The 26,157-nt window shown below is 39.1% G+C and overlaps 1 protein-coding gene across 4 annotated transcripts in view; it reads right to left on the reverse strand.

The window, feature by feature from the left end:
• LOC132161568 (protocadherin-9) overlaps positions 1 to 26,157 on the reverse strand; it is a 276,136-nt gene that overhangs the window by 245,259 nt on the left and 4,720 nt on the right. For 3 of the 4 annotated variants that reach the window (XM_059571709.1, XM_059571707.1, XM_059571710.1), the window contains exons 1-2: positions 21,266 to 21,876; positions 17,620 to 20,775 (exon numbers count right to left, since the gene is read on the reverse strand). In XM_059571709.1, coding sequence (XP_059427692.1) covers positions 17,620 to 20,655 — 3,036 coding nt within the window. In that variant the 5' untranslated portion in view covers positions 20,656 to 20,775; positions 21,266 to 21,876. Of the gene's footprint in view, positions 1 to 17,619; positions 20,776 to 21,265; positions 21,877 to 26,157 lie in introns of those variants that run through there. The other variant, XM_059571708.1, reaches the window with a different exon arrangement.

The raw sequence follows: 26,157 nt of genomic DNA on the forward strand, positions 1-26,157 counted from the left end.
ACAAAGAATATCATAAATATCATACCAGAAATATAAAACATTTAATTCCATCCATCCTTTCTATTACATAACAAGTGGTGCATTGATATGTGGCAAAAATTACGCAGGTCCAGTGATGCGTGCAGATGGATATTGTTGGTGGGGAAATTAAATAAACTAGAATGAGAGTGTGAGAAGTGTGTTTTAAAAGCACACAGGCCCAAATGTACTTATAGCTGAAGAAACATCACATGCACCCATGAAACTAGAATTAGTGTTTGATTTCACAATTGAGGCAGGCCAAAATGAACATTGCATGGTGGCTCTTCTTAAGTGCAGGAAATGAACTTCCAGATGCCAGGCAGTCAGTAAACAGCAGTTCAGACAATCAGCAAATGGGGAAAAAAAAGAAAGACGGCTGGCCTGGAGCTTTTGGCACCCACTGTGTCATTACAATCAAAAGACGATCTACATGTATATTTACACTCCAGCACCTGTTCCGTCATTCGCGTCCCTTCAGGAAGTAAATCAGCATCACGGTCCGCAGCTTTTGCCTACCGTCCAGCTCTGCGCAATCAAGAGTCCCGGCAATCAGCCGGGTTATTTTCTCCGCGCTGGCAGAGTTAGTAGGCCACTTCAGTGCATTACCTCTCTCGGCCCAGTCGTGAAACTTGTCAATGCGGTGCAATAAAAGGAGATTGAGACTGAAAGTTGAGATTGAGTTTTATTGTCATTTTTACTGCGCCTTACGAACATCGATTTGCCTGGGCCAAGTCAAAGCAAGAGATTGGAGCGACTAATACCACGCCTGCCATCGTAAAAATCACAGACTGCAAAGTCAGTCTGAAGAGTTGATTTTATGTCTTGAAAATGTAGTCTCTGGGTGCTGAGCGCATTTTTCTCGCCTTTAGCACAGCAATGTTTCTGTCTTTCTCACTCTTTCTTGCTCCTTTGCTTTGCTTGAACACAAGATGGTGGCCCCAAAACAGCATTTAGACTATTCAGCCACAATTTAAAATGAATGGATGTAATTGCATTAGATAAACTTCAAACCAAGTGGCATAATCACTTTAGGAAGCACAGAAATCAGCACACTCTTCAAGCAAAACATGATTTAAAACGTGATTTTACTAAAACTGTAGTAACTCTGGACATGTGTCCATGGGAAATGTCTTACTATATATACTGTAAATACACATTACACATGATATCACTTCTTCTGAAGAGGTACTGTACCTTCATAAAGTTATCGACTAACTGGGCAGCAATGTAACCGCCTAAGGTTTCAGACACATACTTAACATACAGTATACTCACTAAAAATCACTGTGGGACCAGTTGGTTAAAGTATTGCTTATTTGCAGATGCCACTACCTTATGTTCTAATGCAATTCACTTGTTTCCCACAAAATAAATAAATAAATAAATAATGAATCTGTAATCTTTATTAGTGAATGGCAATTGATATTTACAATATCTAAGGATTTCATAATGATTTAAGACCATTTAATGTTCATTTATCTAAAGCAGCATACATTACATATAAACTATAAATGTTGTTTTTTTATTTTATTTTGTATTTTTTTATTGTTCCTTGGAATAGAACCCATGACCTTCAAATTGCTAGTAACAAGCTCCAGTCTTTGAGCTATAGAAATGCAGTGGCTGTGCCACTTTGTAAAATTGTAAAATTTTATTGTGATATGCATTATTATTATGGTGTCTTTACCTACCATCTACTTACATTAAAAAAAATGAATTGCTTGATACAATTTACTTACTGTGTACGTTGTATTGCATGTCATGGAAGCACTTTTTATTTACTTATCTATTTAAAAGACAGCATTATACGATTCAATGGATAAAGTGTCCACAATTTTAATAACAATTGAAAAATAGAATTTTTTTTTTTCAGTTTGCTTTAACTGGTGTGCACATGTGGAAGTCATGACACCATTTGAATGCCTCGGGGATGTCACTAATGTGAGTTTGTATCCCAGCTGGTTTACCTAACATTGACACTATCATAGTAATTCGTTTTCCTCCCTCGGCTGCTTGTCAAAGCAACAGCTGGGATGATTGAGCCCCGGAGCCCCACGCAGACCAATGAACTAGTCCTGAACCAATCCTGCTCTTAATCTCCATACCTCTCCACATTATATTTATATAACATATATATATATATATATATATATATATATAATGTCAGAACAGGATGTTTGGAGCTCTTACCGGACATACCGGATTCTGCTGTCCACCATAAAAGACAGCACTGATGGGATTACCCTAGCCTTCAAAGATTTGTTTGTGTATTTATTTATCTCTTCGTATTCAACCCCAGCGCAAGCTCATCAAGTCATCAGCCCGCCAACGGAGGCCACGCTCCAAAAAATTAAGGGATTAAAAAAATAGTTTAAGCCGTGGATGTGTTTGCTCGGCACTTTGAAATACACCCGTTCACTCAGCATGTGTTTATGCTGCGCTTAGACGCCAGTTCTCAACCAAACAACTGCTATGAACCATCAGACCATATTCAACTCTAATCTGTTTTGGTTCTTATAATATTAAAGAGATTTACTCCTGTTGTGGAGTGTAAACCTATCAAATTAAAGGGGCCATAGAGAGAAAGCTTAGGCAGAAACGTAGAAATGCCTTTATAGGTGTGTGCAGTCAACTGTTGATGTTGTATTACAACTAATCTCATTGGTAAGCACCTTCTTGACACCCTAAAAATGCCTTCGAGACTATTTGTACGGTTTTTCATGTAATTCAAAAGCTATATACATTGCTTACTACAGTTTTTATTCTTATACTGTCAATTAATGCATGAATCTCTGTAATATACATGCATGGTGTTCGGTCCGTTGCGGGGGGAGAATGCACTTCTGAAAACCATTAACAGAACCGAGCATCATTTTTTAAATATTTTAACCCTTTCGAACGCAAGTTTAAAATACGTAAACTTAAATAAGTTTTTTTTAGGCAACCATTATTTTTGAATGTATTGCCTTATTTTTTCCATGACTACGCATCATGCCTGTCATGTGACACAACGCAGCCACAATAGATCTGTATGACATATGGATCACTTTTTTTTGTGTGCTTATGGATGCACGCGGGAATGCTGCAGATACTATGTGCTTCAAATCAAAGCCTCAGCAGTCTAACAGCACTCATCAATGTCAAGTTGACGCAAAGCGTCAGTTCAACGTTAAAGAGAGCGAGGTAAGATTAATGATGTTGGCAAAGTGGTTAACCAGAAAAATTAAAAATGGCACATCATGACGAAAAAGTTGCATAGTTAAACTATAAAAAAATAGTTTGTAGTCTAGTATAGTTTTTATAGTTGATCTATACAAGATGGGGGGGCCTCCATTTCAGTTCGCATTGAATCCGAGCTGTGGGATTTACAACACGAAAATTTATCCTCTTCTCCTGAAACACGTTAAAAGTAGGTCTCCGAAAAAATGGGAAAAGAGCAGAATAAACCACTGAATATTTGTGACAATATGACAAGCGCTCAGGGCGTCCGCTAGCCGAAGCGCGAAAGCGAATTTAAATTCAACAGTTGATAACGTGACGCACTGAAAGTTTTAATCTCGAATTCTGCACCCTGCCAGATTATTTCTGAATTACACCGACAGGGAGCATGGTGAGATAAAAATAACAACATAGCTGGTCTCATGGTATCATCGCTTACTATCAAAAACTTTATAAGTCCCACATATGATTATGAGCTTGAGAAATTCAACATTTCGATCCTACTACATTCCTATTCACAATCATTCTAGTAGCACATGAAGGCAGCATCAGCGAAAACGGAGAGCTTTAGCAACAATAGTCTTACAGAGTGCCAAGAAGCTCTTTCAGAAAGGCAATTTTGAAAACAAACGCGTGCTACTTACTTCTTTTGGAGGTGTAGCTGGATCACGAACAGTTGACACTGCTTCATCCTTCAGGAGCAACTTTTGTGCAAAAAGTACTGACCCTCATTCACAACATAGTCTGCTGTAAAATGATTAGACATAAAATAGGGAGCATTTTCTTCAAAAAACAAAATGAATCCACCTCATCTTCAGTGGCTCCGATTTCAGGAGTAAATGGAGAGAGCTATGTGGATTTATACATCCTGCTACAGAACACCTAAAACGCTGGGGAGACATTCTCATCAGTACAGCAATGGCGGACTGTGTACAACTCGCTGTGAACTCGCTTAGGGCGGTACTATGTTAAAACGGCAGTTTCTGTCAACATTCATGGACAGGGCCTGTGGCTAATGACTTCACACTAGCACCAAAGCTGACAACAGGTTGTTGGGAGACACTGCTTATTATTTATGGGGATTTAAAAAAATGGATTTGGATTTTTGAATGGGTGGATTTTTATCATTATAGGGGGTTGTGTACACACATACTGCCAACACACATTTATGTCCGAATTTTATTTTACCAGACTGTCAAATGTAAGCAGACCTCATCATGTGAATCTTTAACTACACATTGTCATTTGAACAACCAGTCAGTAACTTACAGTGATTTAAGCATCTATATGTTTTTGATTCACTAAAAAGTACTGACTCAGTAGAGTCTTTCATTCAGGAATCGGGCCACCCTGATTGTGCTGTATATTTCTCAGATTAATTCATTCGATTCATTAATTTAGGTATCAGACTTCACTGTTTGCGCTGTATGTTGCTGATTCAATAAAAAGAACCAGGACATAATTGATCTGATCAGGAGCGATTCTAGGATTTTGATTTTAGGGGGGCTCAGCCCCCAATAAGGGTATGATTAAAAAAATATTATTTGACTATTAGGGTAGGGTGGTATGCTACTAACCTTACTGCAATCCACTATTCCATTGTATTCCCTGTATTTCATATATGGCGTAGGAGTACTGACTGAGCCATATACAACACTGTAATAAAAAAAATAATTATTGGATGTGACCACTAGAAAATAGGGAATGTCGATTTTTTTTTTTTTTTTTTTTACAATGAAGACCTCCTGATTCATTCACTGTACAAACACATGCACACATGTTTCCAGTACAAACACAACATTTTACTCTTTGCATTTCTATGCTCACATACAAACCTCAGATAGGAATTTTTTCCTTTGACGATACCACTGCTTTTTCTTATAAAATGTACAGGGAAATTGGCAGACAATTAAAACAATGTCAGGGTTCAATGACTGAAATGAATCTTGGGAACACATAGGTATGTGTGTGTGTGGTGTGTTTGAGAGGCTGTCTACGTTCTATTCTCACCTGACTGTTGCTCATTTGCAGACCTACTCCCGCACGACAAGAAAAAATTTCGTATATCCATCTACAATGAAATATAAATTATTTTAGTTTTAGTTTAGTTTTAGCCTTTATAATCAACAATATGGTTGGATATTCATAAAGTCACCCCATGAAAATTGATGTCATTTTAAGTATTTTAACTAACCAGCTAATATTCAGACAAACCATGTATTAATGTAATTGTCTATTGGCAATATGATTAATCTGTTCTATATTTATTTCTATTTATTAAAAATAACAACATGAATTATCAATTTGCCACTTCTATAAATCAAGTACAAATCTAGTATAAATAGTATAAATCAAGAAAATCAAAAATCCCTTTACTCTACGCTTACTCTAATTTATGTATCATGACACTCCTCCTGATTCATTATTACTTAATACAAAACTATATTTAATAATACAAAACAAAATAACTCCACATTCTCTCTCTGGGCCATCTAGTGCTTTCAGACAATGATGTGTGTCTTTAATCATTTCTGTGCATGGCTGCATAATGTAATGTCAAAATACATAATAATATGTCTGTAATTTCAAAAAGTAAATGAAAATAAATCATGATCATTTTCTGAATCTAAAGTATGTTTTCATGGGTGTTAATCACTTCATTTTTGTAGGAATAAAAAACAACTATCACACAAGGGCTGAAGGTGAACGCAGCGAAACGTATTGGTATTGGATGAGAAACCGAGCCGTCCCGTGTGCTCCCAATGCTCCAGTAACATTACATTATGTAAACTGCAATGCATTTATGATAAAGAACTGCACCGATGCAGATGTAATATCATAGCATTAGCAATCTATCAATAAATGCACGCACACACGACACACACCTTGTGCTCTCTGATGTTCGCTCTGCTCGGCGCCCCTGCAGATTGAAAAATGCGCTAAATCCAAGCAGACTCAGATAAAGGGAGGAGCCGAAACTTGACGCAGCTTGCCGCCGTTTCAAATGAGTTTTTTTAAAGGGGACTGAAGCGATCAAAAATGTATTAATTGTACAAATATTTTTTTAGGGGGGCTGGGCAGAAGTTTAGGGTTAGAAGTTTAGCTGAAGCCCCCCTAAAAAGGGCCTAGTGACGCCCCTGGATCTGATTAAGCTGATTGTAAGTAAATGTAAGGAAAGCAGCCGGACCTGATGGAATTTCTGGCCGTGTTCTGCGGTCCTGTGCTGATCAGCTCGCTGGTTTGTTTACATCCATTTTTACATCCAGTCTCTTGCTACATCGGTGGTTCCCACCTCATTCAAAAAAATTGTCATAATCCCTGTGCCTAAGAACAATAAACCCTCTTGTCTGAATGACTATCGTCCAGTTGCCCTCACATCAATAGTCATGAAGGTCTTTGAGGGACTGGTTAAAAATGTCATCTGCTCCTCCATACCGGATACTTTGGACCCTCTTCAGTTTGCCTATCGCCCAAACAGATCCACAGATGATGCCATCTCTCACATCCTGCACTAATCTCTCACACACATTGACAGCAATAACAAGAACTATGTAAGGCTGCTATTTATTGACTATAGCTCAGCTTTTAATACTATAGTCCCCTTAAAGCTAGCTTCTAAACTCATAGACCTCGGCCTGAATTCTTCACTCTGCAACTGGATTCTTGATTTCCTCACCGGCAGACCTCAAGTGGTGAAACTAGGCCAGTACACCTCCAGCTCCATCACCCTGAACGTAGGAGCCCTACAGGGCTGTGTCCTGAGTCCCCTGCTCTACTCTCTCTACACACATGACTGCGTGTCTTCGCACAGCTCCAGATCTATAATCAAATTTGCTGATGATACTGTGGTTCTGGGCCTCATTCACAACAATAATGAGACCGCATACTTGGATGAGGTAGAGAAATTAACATCATGGTGCCAGGACAACTGTCTCTCTCTGAATGTGAGCAAAACTAAAGAACTGATTGTGGACTTCAGAAAGAGACAGCAGAAGCCCTATACACCTCTTATGATCAGCGGGACCCCTGTGGAGAGGGTGAGCAGCTTCAAGTACCTTGGTGTAAACATCTCTGAGGACCTGACTTGGACTACTCACATTCAAACACAGGTTAATAAAGCCAGGCAAAGACTGTACCATCTGCGACAGCTGAGGAAATTCAGGGTCTCACCAGCAATCCTGAAAACTTTCTATTCTGGGGCTATAGAAAGTGTATTGACTCAGTGTATCTCAGTGTGGTATGGGAACAGCTCCAGTCAAGACTGCAAAGCCCTGCAGAGAGTTGTACGCTTAGCTCAGCGCATTTCAGGGTCTGCTCTCCCCTCTCTGCAGGACATCTATCTCAAACGCTGCAGAAGCAGAGCTGCTAAAATCATCAAAGACTCCACCCACCCCAGTAACCATCTTTTCACTTTGCTGCCATCTGGTAAGCGCTTCCGTAGCCTGATGGAAAAAACCGAGAGACTCAGGAGGAGTTTCGTCCCCCAGGCCATCAGGCTCCTAAACTCAAAACCAGCCTCTTAACATCCTCATGCCTCCACTTAATGTACACTTTATCAGTAAGATATTCATCCTTCACTACCTCACATAGACACACTGACAGTGTCACCCTGTTTGCACATTTGCTTCTTGTACATCCCTGTATATCTTAATATTTAAGACTACAGTTTACTTTCATGCACATTATTTTGCGTTCTATATTTAATTCTACAATATACATCTTTTTTATATTTTATTCTTATATTTTTATTGTTTACTTTTATTTCATTCTTACATAGCTATATTTATGTACATTTTCATCTGTGTTGTTTTCTTTAATAATTGCACTGTCCATGGAGCGGACCTGACTCACATTTCACTGCTGGTTATATATGCTATATATCATTTTGTATGTGACGAATAAAAATCTTGAATCTTGATTGTGTTGTATGCTTTTAACTCACTAAAATAATTGACTCATTTGAATCATTAGTTTGAGAATCGGACTTCACTATTTCCTCCGTACATTTTTAAATCACAAAAATAAACCAACTTGTTAGAATCATTGGAACTAAACATGAATATTCTCTTTTTTTTTTTTATATATATATATTATTGGTACACAAACTGACTTTTAGTCCATGTCTTTTAGCTTCAAGATCATCAATCATGATGAAGCTGAACTTCAATAGACCTGATCCATTGAAAATGGTCCTAAAAATCAAGCATTAAAATGTATTAATGTCATATGAGCTGGATTTTTTTTCTTTTTCTTATTGTTTCTTACTTTATGCAATATTTCACCACACAAAATACATTATGGTAGGTGAAACCAATTTATCCGCAAGGCGTAGCAAATGAACCCATATTTAATGTAGTCTGGGTCTTATTTTATTGCATTTTGTATAGTTTTAGAGGGTTTTCTCTCTATCTCTCTTTTAAAATATGACAATATAAAAAAGACATGGAAATGTTTGTCCAATAAAAATCTGTCAAGTACTATATGTCCCCCATAATACCACCTGCAAGCAACTAGCAATAAAACGGCAAGTAGCAAATCATGGTTCACAAAGCCATTTCAGTAGGAAATGTGTCAATATAGAAAATTGTGTTCATTCATTTTGATATAAAGGCCTGCAGTGTATAAAACAGTAAAGCATGGTGCTAACGGCTAAGATCATGGGTTCAATTCCCAGTGAATGTATGAACAAATGTGTAGCTTGAATGTGAGAACTGTAAAAGTTTCTGTGAATTGCATGAATGTATGTCTACAAACCAAAGCATGAGTTCAGTCTCGTTCCATTTTACTCTATTAATAAACATATATATATATATATTTTTATCTCTTATGGGCATTAACTTTTTTAACAACTTTTTTTCAGTATCTCAAATCCTTGAAATTTCAAACCTAGTAAAAATATTCAGGGTATATTCTGTGCTTTCATATCTCACAGACACATTTTAAACAGTTCACAATCCTGCTGTTATAAAGCTAGAGGCAACATATTTGTAATATGGGTTTTTCTATGCTATACTGGCTTTCAATGTGATACATCACTACATCACTTCAGATCTTTATATCCTTAAATTTGCAGTTCAGTAGAGCTTAAATTTAAATGCCCTTACTGATTTGTAATTGGAAATCTATGCAAAACGCTCATGTATTATTAGTGCAAAATCCCTTTCTAAGATTAATTCAGTTGTGTTTGTCACTGGTTTGCATTAATTTTTCAACTTTCAGTGAAGTGTAACAAAACTTGAATGAAGCTTCACACTAATAAATATGCATACTCAGTTTTTCCTTGTTTACTCTGTCTATTTTTAATAGACATAGTCCTACTTTGAGCTTCAATATGTCAACAAGTTTTAAGCTAGCAGTGCTTTATACGTTAACTTCAATCACAGTGCAGATGTGATTTTAACAGTGTGCATGCTTAGTATGATGCACACTTTCTAAATATATGATAAACCTTAGATCTGCATGATGAAAGCATTACATTGACTGAATAATGACATGCTTTTTTCTGCAGTAAAACCTGATTAGAGCTCAAAGTGCAAAGTTTCACAGTGTCTAAAGCAGTGGACTAAAAGCCAGAAAGGGAAAAAAAATCACTTTTCAACATTTATTATGAAATTAAAAAGATAAAACACCACTGTTCAAACAATGCTCAGCAGAAAACAAAAAGAAAATCATAATATTAGTAGTCATCAAGGATTACTTGAGCTGCATACAGATTGCAGTGGAGAAGTACATTATAACAAGCGAAAGAAAAAATATGCAGAAACAAAACCAAAACAGTCCATTATAGAGTAACATAGCACATTAAGCAAGATTACCAGGAGGTCAATTTACATAAAACATATTTTATGTACATTATAAATTACGGCGAATGCAGTGGAGGGGTGGAACAGGAGAAGTTCACAGATCATGGTAATCAAAGCTATTAATCTGAAGAAAGGGGAGGTGCTGTGATCTGACAGGATGACTCCTTCAACCTTTGGAAAGACCCTACAGGGCTCGCTGTGTCATAATGATGTCACTGTGTCAGAGAAACAGCACTTAGGGATGGCCACAGTACTCTCTCAAAAATAAAGGTTCTTCAGTGGTTCTTCCCCTTCAGGGTTTCTTTAGTTGGTTGTATTGCTCTTTGGAGATTAAAACCGTTCTTGACGTTACCTTACAGGCTCTTCAGATCAAAGTAACTGTTTCTAAGTTGTTTAAAGCAGCACAACATGCATGGTTTTCTTTGAGGAACTCATAAGAAACTTGTTCTATGGCATCGGGATCTAAAAACCTTTGTGGTTCAAACTGGAACCTTTATTGTTAAGAGTGCACAGTGGTGCTCATGTGGGACTTCTATCTTATGTCCCAATCATGTCGAGATGAATTGGTGCACATTAGATGAACCCCTACTGTACCTCAGGTGAGCATTTGTGTACAAAAATGAAAAAGTGTCCAGAACATCACAAACTAGTCAAGAAACATTTTCTTCCACCATATCTACTTTGGCCATTTCATATTGTGTGAGTCATTACCCAAATGCATTCAAAACTGCAGCATGTAGGTACTGTAAGATGAAATAAACAGAGAGACTTCTGGTGTTATCATGATAGCGTTTAATAATTTGTTTATATTCTTCATTATATATAATTAGGAATCATGCAATGCCAATAATCAGTCGATGTTAATATGTGTATGAGAATGAAGGATAAAAATATGGAACGAAAAATATGAAAGGCAGAATGTACTCATATAGTCTGTCAAAGATCACAGAGTGGATCTGGGAGCCATCTCTTATCAATCAGTTTGCTTTATGAAATGAAATTATGATGAATGGTGCTGACTTTTGCTTGTGACTTCAGCAAATGAGCTGCCAAAGGAAACAACACACAGCTACACATATTTGAACATTCATCTTTTGAATACTTAATCTTTTTCTCTTCTTTCGACTTCAAAAATGAAACAAAAACATTTAAAAAAACATCCAGAATGAAAAACGTACATGATATAAGTTCATGGTCCTTGTTTAATACGTATTCAGACACTCAAACCTTGCTTAAAATGTACAAAATTTCCAAAACCAAGTGGCATTTATTTTAGATTTTGTGGAGTATGTAGACACTGTGAAATATTAGTGTTACAATTCATGTTTTACCTGTGGTCGCACTGCTTGAAATTTAAAGGAAGTTCTTCATACATCAAGGTTAAAGGTCTTTGCAAACATGGGTAGGAAATGAGTAAGAAAAAGTCTAGAATTTTTGTATCATTGCAGGTGCAAATTTAATATTTTGTCAAATGAAATTCATGCCTTTTTAATTGTGCAATGAATGTCCAAATAATTTTTGAAGCCACCAAAGTTTATTTAAATCACATTTACTCTACAGTCGTGAGAGTAACTGTGTGATGACCTTGACAATTATGAAAAAAAAGTCAACAACAAATTTAAATCTTAAAAATCCTGGTAATTTACCAATGGTCTGTGTTAGTTTGGTTAATGAATAAATAAAAACTCTAGCATAACAGAAGCATTTCTTTATTCTGTCCATACAGGGGAAGGAGGTCTTGATTGAAGTTCTACCAGCAACACCTTCTGAACGTCTGTGTGAATGTACAGTATAAGTCTTGAACTAACTAAAGCATTCTGCTAGCACCCAAGTGGGGTGCCTTCAACCCTCAAACTTAGTTTGTTCTCTATATTTAGGATTTTTACAGGGTTTGCAATGGGCATCCTGAGGCAATGTTCCATTCTTACACCGCCTCGACTGTCTACCATCAGTACCCTATCAAAAGCAGTTTGACAGTTTGGCCCAAACAAGGGCTATAACTGCAAAGCACTTTATACAAAGTGAGTTCAACTTGAACTTCAGAAGCTGACACTCACAGGGACAAAACAGGGAGGTTTTCACCTTGGCGTTGGGTCCAGAACATGCACAATCAACAGTCTGTTTGAAAGATAAGCCTGCTTGCAGTTGACAAACTGCACTTGAGGTAGATAAGACAAAGAGAAATGGACAGTCATTTAAATTTCATAATTGTAAGCCCCTGCCATTTGGGCTGAAATGGCGGGACTGACCCTAGAATGGATTTGGAGAATTAGGAACTTTTAGGATTAGAGGAATTAGGATTTTAAAAGGGATACTACACACCGAAATGAACATTCTGTCATCATTTACTCACCTTAACCTGCATGATTTTCTTTCTTCTATTGTTCATGAAATGGGTCACTTGGATCCAAAAGAACTCTGGATCCCACTGACTTTCATTGGGTTGATTAAAAAACGCTGAAGCATTTTTCAAAGTATCTTCTATTGCATTCTACAGAAAGGTATACAGGTTTGGAGTGACACAAGGGTGAGTAAATGATGACAAAATGTTTATTTAATAATAGAACACTGCACCGATCCAACACTATTTACATAATATTTAATCTAGGCTCCCGTAAACCAGTCAAAGAGGAGCCCAACAATGCGTAATAATGAATTGCAAAGGCTCTTTATGCAAGACAATGAGAGGTATCAAGCATCCGCAAGTGTTGTACCCCGACTAAATCTCTTTCCCTGGCCCAACGGAGCCCCTCCATCAGCTCTATGTGCCAGATATCGCAACAGACATCCCCCTCAGGTGCAATAATGTCACAGTCCATTAATCTTCTCAAACTTCAGGCCCTGATCCTGGGAGCCCCGTCCATGCTAATCCCTTATTAATGTGGCAAATGAACCTGTGGAGAAAGAACTACTCCCTCCCGGCCCTTCACCATCACAATGCAGAGTCTATTACCCCCTTCCCCCATACCGTCTTGAGTCTCTACTGTTTGCATTAGGATGTCCATTCATTGAAGCATAAAGCCACTTGAGAGAGGCTTGAATACACTCACATCTCTTCATTCCACATTTTATTTGCTCCGTGCCCTCGCTAGTAACCTTTGTCTAGCTCACATATGGCGGAGCGCGAGCCTGATGCAAGAATAATCTCTTAAGATTCAATGTTGAAATTCAAGTTAGCAACCAGGCACTTTTGTTTCATTTTGGTTTTGTCTTAGCTCGTTGAGACTCTCAGGAAAGGCGATGCGTACAGATTCCTTCTATTATGTGACAGTGGGAAAGACCTGACTGCACTCTGCTTTGCCAGATTAGAGAATAGCTCGGCAACAGAGGAAACAGTGCATGAGAGACAATCATCTGGTCTCTAAAAACAGTCCAGCAGAATCTCTCGGGTCTGATTGCTTCCTAATCCAAACGGAATAACCGCATCTCTTCGGAATAATTCCAAGTCATTACTGCTAGCACTCACTGGTAGAGCTGTTAGGCTCCTCTCAGGGCTCAGATACATATGAATGAAGCTCTCTATAAGAATCTATATTCATGGACAAAGATCTGATAAGAAATCTGAATCTGATAGACATGATGTAAGTGAAATTCTTGAAGTGAAATCTGAGCAAGTATGAGTACGAGCAGAGACTCTCCAGTATGAAGCGCAAATGCTCTTATAAATGCTTGCATGAGTTCAGTTTGCTATGAGCAGTCACTTCCCAGTTTAATTTCTCCAACTGAGTTTATTAATCAGGCTTGTTGAGGAGTTTTCCCGCAGAGCGGAGTCTTGCACATACACGCTTAATCAATAACCTAAATGTTTCATGTACTTCGTAATAGACTTTTTAATGTGCCTCCATCCTGAGAAGCTATTGAACCGTGATGTGTGCGTGTGTTTGCCCCATGCAATAAAAAAAAAATACAAATGAGAAATAAATGGCCTACTCAGATTATTTTGCAATAAAGGCAGTTTATCAACAAGTTCTTTGGCAGGTGAGTGATTTGTATCTCTTGTATATTGAATTCCACTCTCAGAATCACAGTAAAGTGACAGAGAAATGGGCAAAGAATGTCCTCACAGTGGAAATTTTCCTACGATATATTTTATTATAGGAAGCAGCGTTGAAAGAATCGAGAGGACATATTATTGTGCTTATAAATCATTTTGGCCCATGACTAGTAATTATATGACTTAAAAGTTTATATGGTTTAAAGATTAGAGCATAGCACTATAGCAGGGTCATGAGTTTCTTTTCAGGGTAATGGATGAACTGAAGAATTATAAGCGTAGAATGCAATATAAACTTGCTTTGGATAAATGCATTAACATCCAATGAATTGCTCATGCAACCAATGCTTTTGCTTAGTCTTAAAGGGCCAGTTTTCCCCAAAATGAAACTTCTGTCATCATTTACTCACACCATGTCATTCCAAACCTGTATGACGTCCTTTTTGTTCTGTGGTGCACAAAAAAAAAGAAAAGTCTTGAAAAATGCTGGGATGCAAAAAAGACACTGGACCCTATTGTTCCACAGAAGAAGAAATGCATAAAGGAAAGACACGAGGGTGAGTAAATGATCACAGAATTTCATTTTGGGGTGAACTATCCCTTTAAAGCTGTAGTTTTACACAGCCACCTAATTTTTTTTTTTTTCATTGCACTGCGGCCAAGCAGACTTAAAATGGTAATGTTTGCTTCACCCTTGACTATCAGGCAAGTTTGCATGTGCTCATTGTTGTTTGCACTTCTTCAGTTCAGTTGGTGAACAGAAAGGCCAAGTGTTAATTGCCCTATAGCTGTCACCAGTGGTTTTGGGTGCTATAATAAGCTTTCCACTGATGTGCCTCTAGCTGTGCTAACTAGCCCTGCATGGAGGCTGCCCTGGTATCTATGAGCTTTAGAGAGGAAATGCACAGTCAGTGGCCTTTAAAGGATTGAGAAAGAGACACAAAGGGCAACCCCTGTTCAAACACGGACCCCTCTGGACTAAGCAAACAGCACATTTCACAGTGTGGTACAATCCATCTACAGCGTTGACAGGCATCTGTCTCTGCACTTACAGTAGCGGCTATTGTTTTGGGTCACTGAGTCATTCGTTAAGGCATGTACAGCATAACAGCATGGTTCCCAATAGGACAGTAGCTGCAGAGTTCGCTCTCTTGGCCTGGATTGCAGTTCATTATGTAATCTGTCGTTCTACATTGGTGTACTCCTTTCTTTCTCCCTACAATGCAATCCTTAGACAGGAAGAAAGAAAGAGAATGCAATGAATTGCAATCTCATTGAAAACCTTTTGAAATGCTTCATCACAATAATTTGACGTTTTCATTTGGAATGGGAATGGGATGAGTTTGCAGTGTAACCTATCAAAGGGTCATATCCTGTGTGGCCTGCATGTCCGAGATCTAGACGGCCCACACAAGAGCAAGCCAACCCAGACGCCCCCATCTTCCAGACTCTCTTCCGCCCGGAAACCAATATTAGACAACCTTTTGTTAGTACATCTTTAACGCTTAAGGAAATGATAAACGATCTTCCACACACTCAATCTGGAAATATGCAGGGTTGTGTGTGTTTACTTACTGTAGCTAAACTTTGTGGACCAAATTATCCCCTGAAGTGAAATAAATGTGACAAAACTTTTCATTGGGGACATCCAGGGATGTACTTCATTTGGTAAAGCAATTCATGCAAAGAAAATGATTATTTTATTTTAAAAATGCAAATGTTTTTTTTTTTAGAGCAACAGGCTTAGTCTGCAGAAATTACAGTAAAATTGAGAGACAGTCTCCAAATATAATTTAAATACATATATCTAAACATTTATGTTTGTGAGTGTGTTGATCTACTTTGTTATACTTTTGGCCCAGAAGCTGAAAAAACTGAAAATAAAAAAACTAAATTGAACTAAAAAATAATAACTCATAAATACGGTTAAAATACTTATATTTGGATTTTAAATAAACACAACTAAATAAAAGCACACATTTATATCTTCAAAGTGGGGGAAAAAGCTTCCATGAATGAACAACAACAACAAAAAATAATCAAACAGATCATAAAGTTTACAAATATTAAACTGTCCCCAGATGACAGTCTGTAGTAATGATTAGTATAATAATTACAACAGAATTAAAACAGAAGTCCTTATTTAGATAGTTAAGTAAACAAGTGTTTATGTGTTTGTTCTCCAACGGTTAGATCTTATCTTATACACCTCAAACAGCCATTACCAATCTGTTGTGTATTCTGTCCATCATTAGAAATGAGCTGTTTACTGAGAGAGATGCTCCCATAGACACAAACACACACACGCAAACAAACACACACACACACACACAAACACACACACACACACAGACAAAGGGGCAAGGGAAAGGCAAGGAGACAGAGAGAGAGGAAAAGTAAGAGAGAGATAGAGAGAGAGTGAACGAGAGAGAGCGACAGAGAGAGAGTGAACGAGAGAGAGCGACAGAGAGAGAATGAACTGCCCCCCACATCTTCCCCATGCATTGCTCACACATGCGCGCACACGCACACACACACACACACACACTGCATGTTGGCCCACAGCCAGAATATGCCATACAGAACAACAGTGCCACCTAAAGGTAATATTCCCCTCCCTCTCTCCCTCTCTCCCTCTCTCCCTCTCTCCCTCCCTCCCTCTCTCCCTCTCTCCCTCCCTCCCTCCCTCAACTCTTTCTCATCAGCTGGGTTTTATACTACGAGATGCTGTGCTTGGCAACTCACTTTAGTGATTTCGCTTCATCCAGTAGAATTGTCTTTGAGAAATATGCACAGCTACCAAAAGCGAATGCTGTTCTATACTAAATATCTGAGACAGTTTATTGGCTTAGTATTTGGATACCATTGGATTTAATGAACCAGGAGATAATGTTTAATGTTGTGTGTGCACATTTTCTCTATTAGTAGATTAACTGCAGTCCAAGATAAATTAAGAAACTGGTATCATAGAGAATGCTAATTAACAAATGCAGAAAAATAAGAACAAGATTGAATTTGAGTGGTTACTCATACAAGTGATGGTTTGTTTGATAATGCCTAGAGTCAAATTAATTTCTTCCACAAAAGAGTTTGGATGTCGAAATGAGAAAATGGTGATCGAAGTAGACAGGCGAGAAAAAAATGTTTCTTTCACAAACTCTCAGAACATTGCATCTTTGAACCATGACAGAGCAGTGAAATTAAACTGAATCTAGCCTTGTAGGATTCATAAGAGAAGTTGGATTATTTTTTATTCTCACCCTTTAAACCAACTGCTTATCCAGCACTTGTTTCAAGTAGAGGTTTATAAATAAAAAAATAAAAAACATAGAAATGCATGTGGTAAGATGATGACAATATTAATTCGCCTGGGTCTGCTAGTTTCATATAAAACACACAATATTTACGACTTTTTTTTTTGGTCATAATAGGAGAACATCTACGGGGGTTGGTTTGAATTCTACATTCTACATAGTGCATCACAGATGTATCAATCAGAGCAATTTAGCTACCACAGGCACATCAGTACTGAGCAGGGCAGTTATAAGCAGTACTTATAGACCAGTAAAAGTGTTCTTTTACCTGTCTGGTGTGCAAAGGTGCCCCCTTTGACTTGAATCCTCCCTGTGAACTGCATTCTGAGGCACTGAAGTGATCGGAACTGGTGGAGGAACGTTTGGAAAGCGTGTCACAGCCCCCAACAAAGGTATTGTCCAGTGGCAGCTCCTGTATCACATGATGCTTTTTCACAGATACCGGAGTGTCAGCTTTGAGATGGAAGGCCGACTGGGGTGAAGCGGACTTGTAGTGCCGGGCCAAGTCTGGGCTGCTGGGTTTAAAGGTGGTAGTAGGGGTGGCATTCCAATCAAAGCGTCCAATCCCGGGCTCCTCGAGCTCAGCCGGGAGACTGATGGTTCCGTTTATGGGTTCGTGGGCAGAGTCGTCGGGTTTGTTCTCCTCGATGGTGACAAAGTTCAAGAGGGAGCTCTTTGGCGACTTTCTCTTTTTGCGCTTCTTCTTCTTATTTTGCTTGTTCTCTTGGTTGGGGGACATCCACTCAGCACCCTGCTTCTTTCTCTGGGCCGCCTTGAACTGTGAGGCATGTCGGCACCGCACCAGAACTGTTATGAAGATGACCACGATCACTACCATAGCGCCAGTCACGATGGCAATGATGGTTTTGAGGTTGTCAACGTTCTGATAAGTCTCACTGCTCTCGCCGATGTTCCTATCCAGTGGCGTTTCCATTGTCCGACGGATGAGGTCATGTATGTATGAGGAATTTCCAACAGTCTCATTTACGTACAGGAAAACAAGGACAAGAGTGTGCAGGGACTTTGGATAGCCGAGGTCACTGATGTTGACCACTAGCCTATGGAGGCCAATGTCTGCAACCGTGGGTTTCTCCTCTAATGTGATGTTTCCCGTTACAGGGTCAATTCTGAAAAGACTTCTTCCATTACCACTCACAATAGTATACTTGAGTTCTGCATTCATACCCGTATCGCTATCTAACGCAAACACCTCGGCCACAACCGATCCTGGAATCGCAGACAGTGGCACTAGCTTGAAAGAGGTGTTTGATTGTGGGGAGATGACGATGGGGGGATTATCGTTGACATCAATGACATTGATGGTCACCTTGGCAGCTGACGAACATGGGGGGCTTCCGTTGTCCACAGCTTTAACGTCAAAGGTGTAAGAGCTTTGCTGCTCTCGGTCAAAGGAAACATTGGACTTTATGACTCCAGAATCTGGGTCAAGGATGAAGTTCTCATTATCATTAAGGATTGAGAGTCTCACCACAGCATTCTCACCAGCATCTGCATCTGTGACTGTGATTACTCCAACAGTACTATATTTAGGCAGGTTCTCTGACACAAAAAACTGAAAGTGGTTGTGTGTGAATTTAGGACTATTGTCGTTCTCATCCAGTATGGTTACTATGACTGCAGCTTGACTCTGCAGAGCCCTGGTGCCATTGTCCCTAGCGGTGACCGTAAAGAGGAATCGCTCTTGTTCCTCCCTATCAAACACCCTGGATGCGGTTAGCACTCCTGTTTTGCGGTCAAGATCAAAGAATGATGCGTTGGGTCCAAGCTGGTAGACAATCTCTGCATTCCGTCCGCTGTCCTCATCTGTGGCGCTAATGGTAGTCAGGAACATGTCACGTTGGTTGTTCTCCATGACAGCCAGCTCAATGACAGGCTGGGTGAAAATGGGTGGATTGTCATTCTCATCCTCCAGTCTTACTCTGACCAGGGCAGTCTGGTTCAGACTGGGCTTTCCAGAGTCAGAAGCAACAATCTTGAAGATGTACTCCTTGGTTCCTTCATAATCAAGCAGTGCAGATGTTTCTAACAAATACTGGTTATCATAAACTGCTTTGAGGTGAAATGGAACGTCTTTTTCAATGAAGCAAATCACCTTTCCGTTGACATCTGTGTCTTTGTCAGATACAGTAATGAGAGCAATCTTGGTATTTATTGGATCTTTTTCAGAAAGCATTACAGTACCATTAGTTGGACTGATGATATATCTCAAGTCGATGTTTGGAGCATTGTCATTCACATCTGTCACATTGATAGTGATGGTGGCTCTTGCTGGACTCGAGCTTCCATCGCTAGCTAGTACTGTGAGTTTATGAATGGCAGTCTCCTCTCTATCAAGCGACCTTTGAACTGTTATGAGCCCAGTGGTGGAGTTCAGAGCAAAAAGTCTCCGTGTCGCTGGAGACACCTGGGTCCCAAACATGTATTTTATTTCTGCATTGGCTCCCACGTCTGCATCAGTGGCTTGCAGCTGAACTACAGATGTGCCGATGGGAGAATTTTCCGGGATGTGGACCTCGATTTGGCTTTCTTTGAAGACAGGCCGGTTATCATTAACATCAGTGACGGTCACCTGTAGAATGGCAGTGCTGGATTTCTGTGGGTTCCCCCCATCTTCCACTTTGACTTTCATCACATAAGTATCTTTCTGTTCTCTATCTAAATTCTGCTGAACGATAAGCTGAGGCCATTTCTCACCCTCTGGTGTCTCTACAATATCCAAACCGAAGGCGCTTTGCCCGTTCAACAGCTCGTATTTGTGTACGCTGTTGGGTCCGGTATCTGGATCAGTGGCAGAGGGAATGGCAAACCGGCTGTTGATGAGTGTGTTTTCCGGAATTGAAATGTTGATAACAGGTGAGGGAAACATGGGGGCATTATCGTTGGTGTCTTTGACAATGATTTTAATTTTGATTAATCTGAAGTAGTCATTGGGCAAAATGACCACCTCAATTTCAAAAGAGCATTCGCTGTCTTCAAAAGAGGGGCCGGGACAGAGTTTCTCCCTGTCAATACGGTTGGAGGTGGTAAAGATTTCTCCTGTGTTGCTCACCACTCTAAGTAGCGGGGTGTCACCTGCTTTTGACACAAGTCGGTAAACCAGATTACTGGTAGCACCGGTGGCAGAGTTCATATGGGAGATGTTCAAGTCCTTTGGTATGTTTCCAATAAGAACATTCTCCTGTAGCTCTTCTCGAATAGGGTAAATGAGCTCTTGGGCTATGGTGGGATCTAACCAGAAACAAGCAACTAATGTTGCCAACAAGAAAAAATCCCTTAAATCCATGACAGCAGTTCACGCGTGTTCCCGCTACTTTAATTCAAACAGTTGTCTCCATATGGTGTTATCAGAGCCAAGGTTTCACAGAGCCTTATATTTGTAGATAAAGAGCAGCCAAACACGACCCTACAACACACAACATTATAATATGTTACAATGAATTCCATAATACTCAATTCAACAAAAAAAAAAAACAAATGATCAATCCAAATCAGCATAATTAAAAATCAAGCAATAAGTGTTCATAGTTTGGTTTATAATAATGCTTAATAAAGGTGGCAATGCATTCTAGTTAGAATTCTAAAATGCATTCAAACACCACTGCATCCTGCTTTTCACTGTAATGATTTCCATGTGCATACACAGAGAGGCTCTAGATAAAATAATGCAGCTAGTCAAGCACTCAGAATTATCTTTCAAGACATTTCACATAAAATGTCTCTAATGTCATCTCCTTCAATCTTAAACATCATGCATTTGGCACTTAATGTCATTATTATTTTACTGTGATTAAATAGCATATGCACGAGAACTAACAGTGTTTTAAACAAGACAGTACATAAATTCTGCATGCAAACCTGTTTGGCTGTATGAATGCATGCATGCGTTTTCTTACCACGGTTCACTGTGAGCTCGTTCATACAGAGGTTACCAATTCGAGCACATAGTAACAAATCCGTTCGACCAGTCAGAAAAATGATCTGCCTCCAGCATAATATGAGGGTATCCGTATTGATCACTGCTTTGAGGACTAGGTAAGTGAATACTTTAGTATTTTAGTCGTGAAAAAAAAACAAGAATTAAATAAAAATCCAATTCAAAGCACAGCTGGTTTTGGGGGGAAATGTTGATTTAACAGCACTCGATCAGACAATCTTTATGAACTTTCCCCAGTAGATCAGCTTGCGGTCGGGGACGCGCGGAATGCGGTGGTCGGTGATGAATCAGGTGATCCACGCGCGCGTCAACGGTCCCGTACGGTCATTCCGCATTACCGGAGGAACCCTTATGAATCGCACCTGTTCTGCTCAAATATCAACATAAACTATCCCATCAGAGAAAAATAGTAAAATTCAAATGCGATCGGATCATTCCCCTCTCAGTCCTCAGTCAGAAAGAAAATCCACGGCTTCTGTCCCGGGCTCTTGTGCGTGATTCGCCGCGCACACCTGAATGAGAAAAAGTCCAAACAGCGGGATGAGTTGGGATGCTTATCCTCGCTCTCTCCTCTTCCCCAGACTGAATTTCTCGCACTAACTCTGAGTATGCCCACAGGGGAACGCCCCCTCGGCTGCTGATTGGCCCGTCTCTTCAATAAAGTCGCTGTGAGGGGAGGGGGAATAATCTGATTGGTTAGAATTAACGTCACTCACGTGAGCTGCTGAGACGGAGCGAAATGCCTCAGAAAGACTCTGCGGGCTGCGGGATGTGGACGCTCAATGTACGGTTCCATTTCACCTCATTAACGCATAAGATCATTTCATGTATAATTTCATGTATCTGTTTACAGCATTTTGGTGTCAAATAATCCAAACACAAACCGACAATGTACTGTCACTTGTGACGACAGTTATTTGGAGTAGGCTATTAAAGAGTGCGGCATCCAATAAGCGTTTCAAAACAGATAAAGTCTGCTGGGTTGATTCAAACGAGAAGTGTATAGTCTACTTAAAGCTATGCTTGTGTCAGGTATTAAGTAGTTAGGAATGTTAGCTTCACCGTTTAATCGTGTATAACCTAATCGTTAATACGGAAACATATTTGAATTGTATCAACAAAGTTAGTTTTGATGAACTATAAACCATCATGTGGTAATTTATTGTACAACTTGTGTCATCGGTAACATTACATTTTACAGCATTAAACAGATTTCATAGGATCGAATAGGTTTGTATATTAACATAAACAGTAAACATACGTTGGCACAAACAGTTTGAAACTGTAAAATATAATGCTCTATCACTGGGTGGCTGTGTGGTTTTGACAGCAAAATTCTGCATATGAAGAAACGTCTCGATGAAAAGGTATAAATTGTAAATTTCAGCATTGTGATTACGTAGCAGTGATTTCGTTTTTATTTTATTTATTTTTTATTTTAGAAAGGATAACAAGGTTTAAATATTTTTAATAAAAACTATATGCACCGATCTAAAATCTTCTGATCTATTTTATTCAAGGTTTATTAGACTGGGTGTCTGAAGAGAGATGGACAACGGAGCGTGTTTAGTTGTGTTGCGGTGAACAGCACCATCTAGAGGCGAACACGAGACACATGCGCTTATCGCTCATTTCATACACTGAGCTGAAGTGGGTCGACACCCCTGTCGAGGTTCCAGGTGTGTGTGTGTGTGTGTGTGTGTGTGTGTGTGTGTGTGTGTGTGTGTGTGTGTGTGTGTGTGTGTGTGTGTGTGTGTGTGTGTGAGAGAGAGAGAGAGAGAGCGAGAGAGAGAGAGAGAGCGAGCGCAAAAGCTTTGTTAGGTCAAAGAGGGAGGGACTGAAGTGCCAGTCAGGTTCTTGGAAATTATTATCAGCTTTTTCTTCCACTGACATATCAAGGGATGGAAAGATTAAAACGAATAAAGGGAGATACAGGAGTAAAGAAGGTATTTTTGGCTGGCTGACAACCTGGGCCAATCTATCATTCCTCAAACTCAAGAACTGTGACTCAAGAATAAAGGCAGTCAGTAAACAGAAGTACATCATACATTGTTATTAAAAATATAGATTTAACCCAATCCCTACCTCTAAACCTAACCCTACCCATAATTTATTCATAAAATCAGTGGGAAATTAAAGCTGATTAACAAGAGTGTAGAAGCATCTAACCCGGATTTTAAGCCTAAAACAGATATTTCCTGAAAAGTTATATCTGAATTCTGATTGGTTGATTGGAATGCTGTTCCAGGAACATGTTGTACTTGGTGAAATCACGCTCACCACTGTATTATATTCCTAAATTAGCATTTCCCATCAAATATATTGAATATTTTTATTAATAAGAATGGTTTTAAAAAACTGTATTAGTTTATCACAATATAACAATTATACGTATAAATATTCCACGTGTTCGTTGCATGTTTTTTCCTTTCTCTTAGTGAAACATTTCATTTAAAAAATGTTATCACTTTACGTTGTGTTCTTTCCAGTTCCTTTGTGACATCATCTTACAGGAAGTCATATCATTTTGGAGGGAAACCAACAACACAAATACCAGTGAGTATTAGCGATGGATTTGCATTGTCTTAAAAAATTCCTTCTTGTTTGATTAAGTTTTAGAACTATGCACGATACTATGAACGATTCAAAATTAACTTCAAGTTGACACTCTCGTATAAACGAACTCCAATCCTTCAATGGCTAACTCTGGCTTGTTCATTTTCTTGTTATTAAACTTATTCAGCATACGCAAGGTGTGTTGACCTACACACCCCAGGCCAGAGAGTATGAGGGGTGATTTCCGTGGATATTACATTAGCTATTAAGTTTTTCTTTTCCACTGCAATAAATTGTGAGTCCCGTAAGAGCTGAGCTTTGATTATCAAATTGACATGTTCCTGTTTATTTTCTGCATTGTTTTTTTTTTTGTCTTGTATGAATAATGCACACAAGCTCATGTCTATGATGCTGGACTTTTGATAGGTTATATAAAGGATTATCGCAGACCTGACAACCTTTCAATTGCATATTGATGGAATTCTATTATAGCAGCGAGACCATGAATTATAAAAGACAAAACATAAAATGTATTGATAAAGCATCCTGCCTCTATCGAGGCAGTTTAGCCACAGATAAAGTGTTAAAGTGTAATTCTTTCATGAAATCCGATGACAGATAAGCCCTAAGGTCAACAGAGAAAGCCACATATTGAAAGATATTGACATATTTGAGCAGTTCCTTTGTGAACAGGTCACTTCCTTAAAGTCACTTCCTTAAAGAGATTGAGCTTTCTTCTTCCCAGAAGCTTTACGATTCAATGCATTTAGCTCAAGTGTTCTTCAGACCAAATGAAAAAGGACCACATTGCTTTTGTATTACAAGAACTAATATACAAACACCTTGTTGACTCACTAGATGCCAGATAGACCTGAACTTTCACAGTACCTCCATCTTAAATGAAAATACCTTTCTCACAGACAGTTACATGTGAATGTTGGACCCATGACGGCTTGTGATTTGTAACACTGCTGCTCTTTGGAAAATATACTTTTTGAAAACAAGTCCAACAACACCACTGAATAAAAATAGATGTGTTACAGATATTAAGAATTATTTTTGTAGAATGAGTGATAAATGGGTATTTGACACTTGAATTCTTTGAATTTTGCTTTAATCCATTTAACACACATCTGCCAAAGAAACAAGTGCAAACGTCTACTAATGAAATTTACATTCAACATTAATTGAATGGAGTATGCTCTCAGTTTTCAACATTTAAGGGTCTTTCGCTTCAAACATCTCATGATTCCATTGGCAAGACCTGGTGAATTTAAATATGGGCTTTCTGTGAACTCTGCAAAAAGACCCAAAGCAGCAAAGCTCTGTGAACCAAGTACATTTACAGAAAAGCTTCAGTCACTGTAAGTCTGAACTGTAAAAAGATAACCCAAATAGAAGTGCAGCTGTCTTAACTGCAATAAACTGTAAAACATCTAAGTGGCACTTAAAAGCAACTGGGTGATTTCGTAAGCAAATCTTCTTTGAGTTTCATCTTGTTCACGTGTGTTACAGTTGGCGGCTAATTTTGGTGCCACGTCTGCCATTCAGGGAGAGCGTGGATATGGAGGCATTTGAGAAAACGTGTCTCGCACATGCATAAATAAACATTCGCACTTGCACACATGTGCACTGATGACTGTGGCTGTGGCTGCTTGGCTCTGGCCAGATGATGGGTCGGTCCAGCTCTCTGAACTGCTCTCTTCCACTACATACTGGCTGCAAGCCTGGCCTATCTACCTCTCACTGTGTGTGTGTCTGTGGGAGTGTGTGAAAAGGAGAGATAGGGCGAGAGAGCCGATCTCTGGGGTTCCAGACACTCCTGCTATCTTTAGGCACAATCTGGGCCGGTGCAGGATTGGACAGAGCAGGCCAGAGAGTGATAAATGTTCACCAGTGGCCCACGTGGCACTGCCAAGTGATGAGTTTACATCACAGTCTCATTACAACTCAGATACAAGGTTACTGGGACAACAAAGCAGCATCCAAAACACAATGATGGCGTCCAAATATCACTGAACCGAGCGTGATGGAATCTAAAGGAAGTCAGATCTGGCGAGAGCCTTAACCCCAGTAGACGTTGAGAAGGACACGTCTTCTCCAATATTAAGATCGGTGCTCAGCTGATAAGGGTAATTTGGTATCTTTTTTTTTTTTTTTTTTTTTACAATAATGATAACATTTGATTCCTCCCATCATACATAGGTGATTACATTGAAAACAGCATTACAGGAAGGCATTAATGTTGTGACAACGTGGCTGTTGTGTGTCATTTCCTTGTGCTTTCTAGAAAGT

Source organism: Carassius carassius, chromosome 17, assembly GCF_963082965.1.
Source record: "Carassius carassius chromosome 17, fCarCar2.1, whole genome shotgun sequence".
NCBI classification, from domain to species: Eukaryota; Metazoa; Chordata; class Actinopteri; order Cypriniformes; family Cyprinidae; genus Carassius; species Carassius carassius.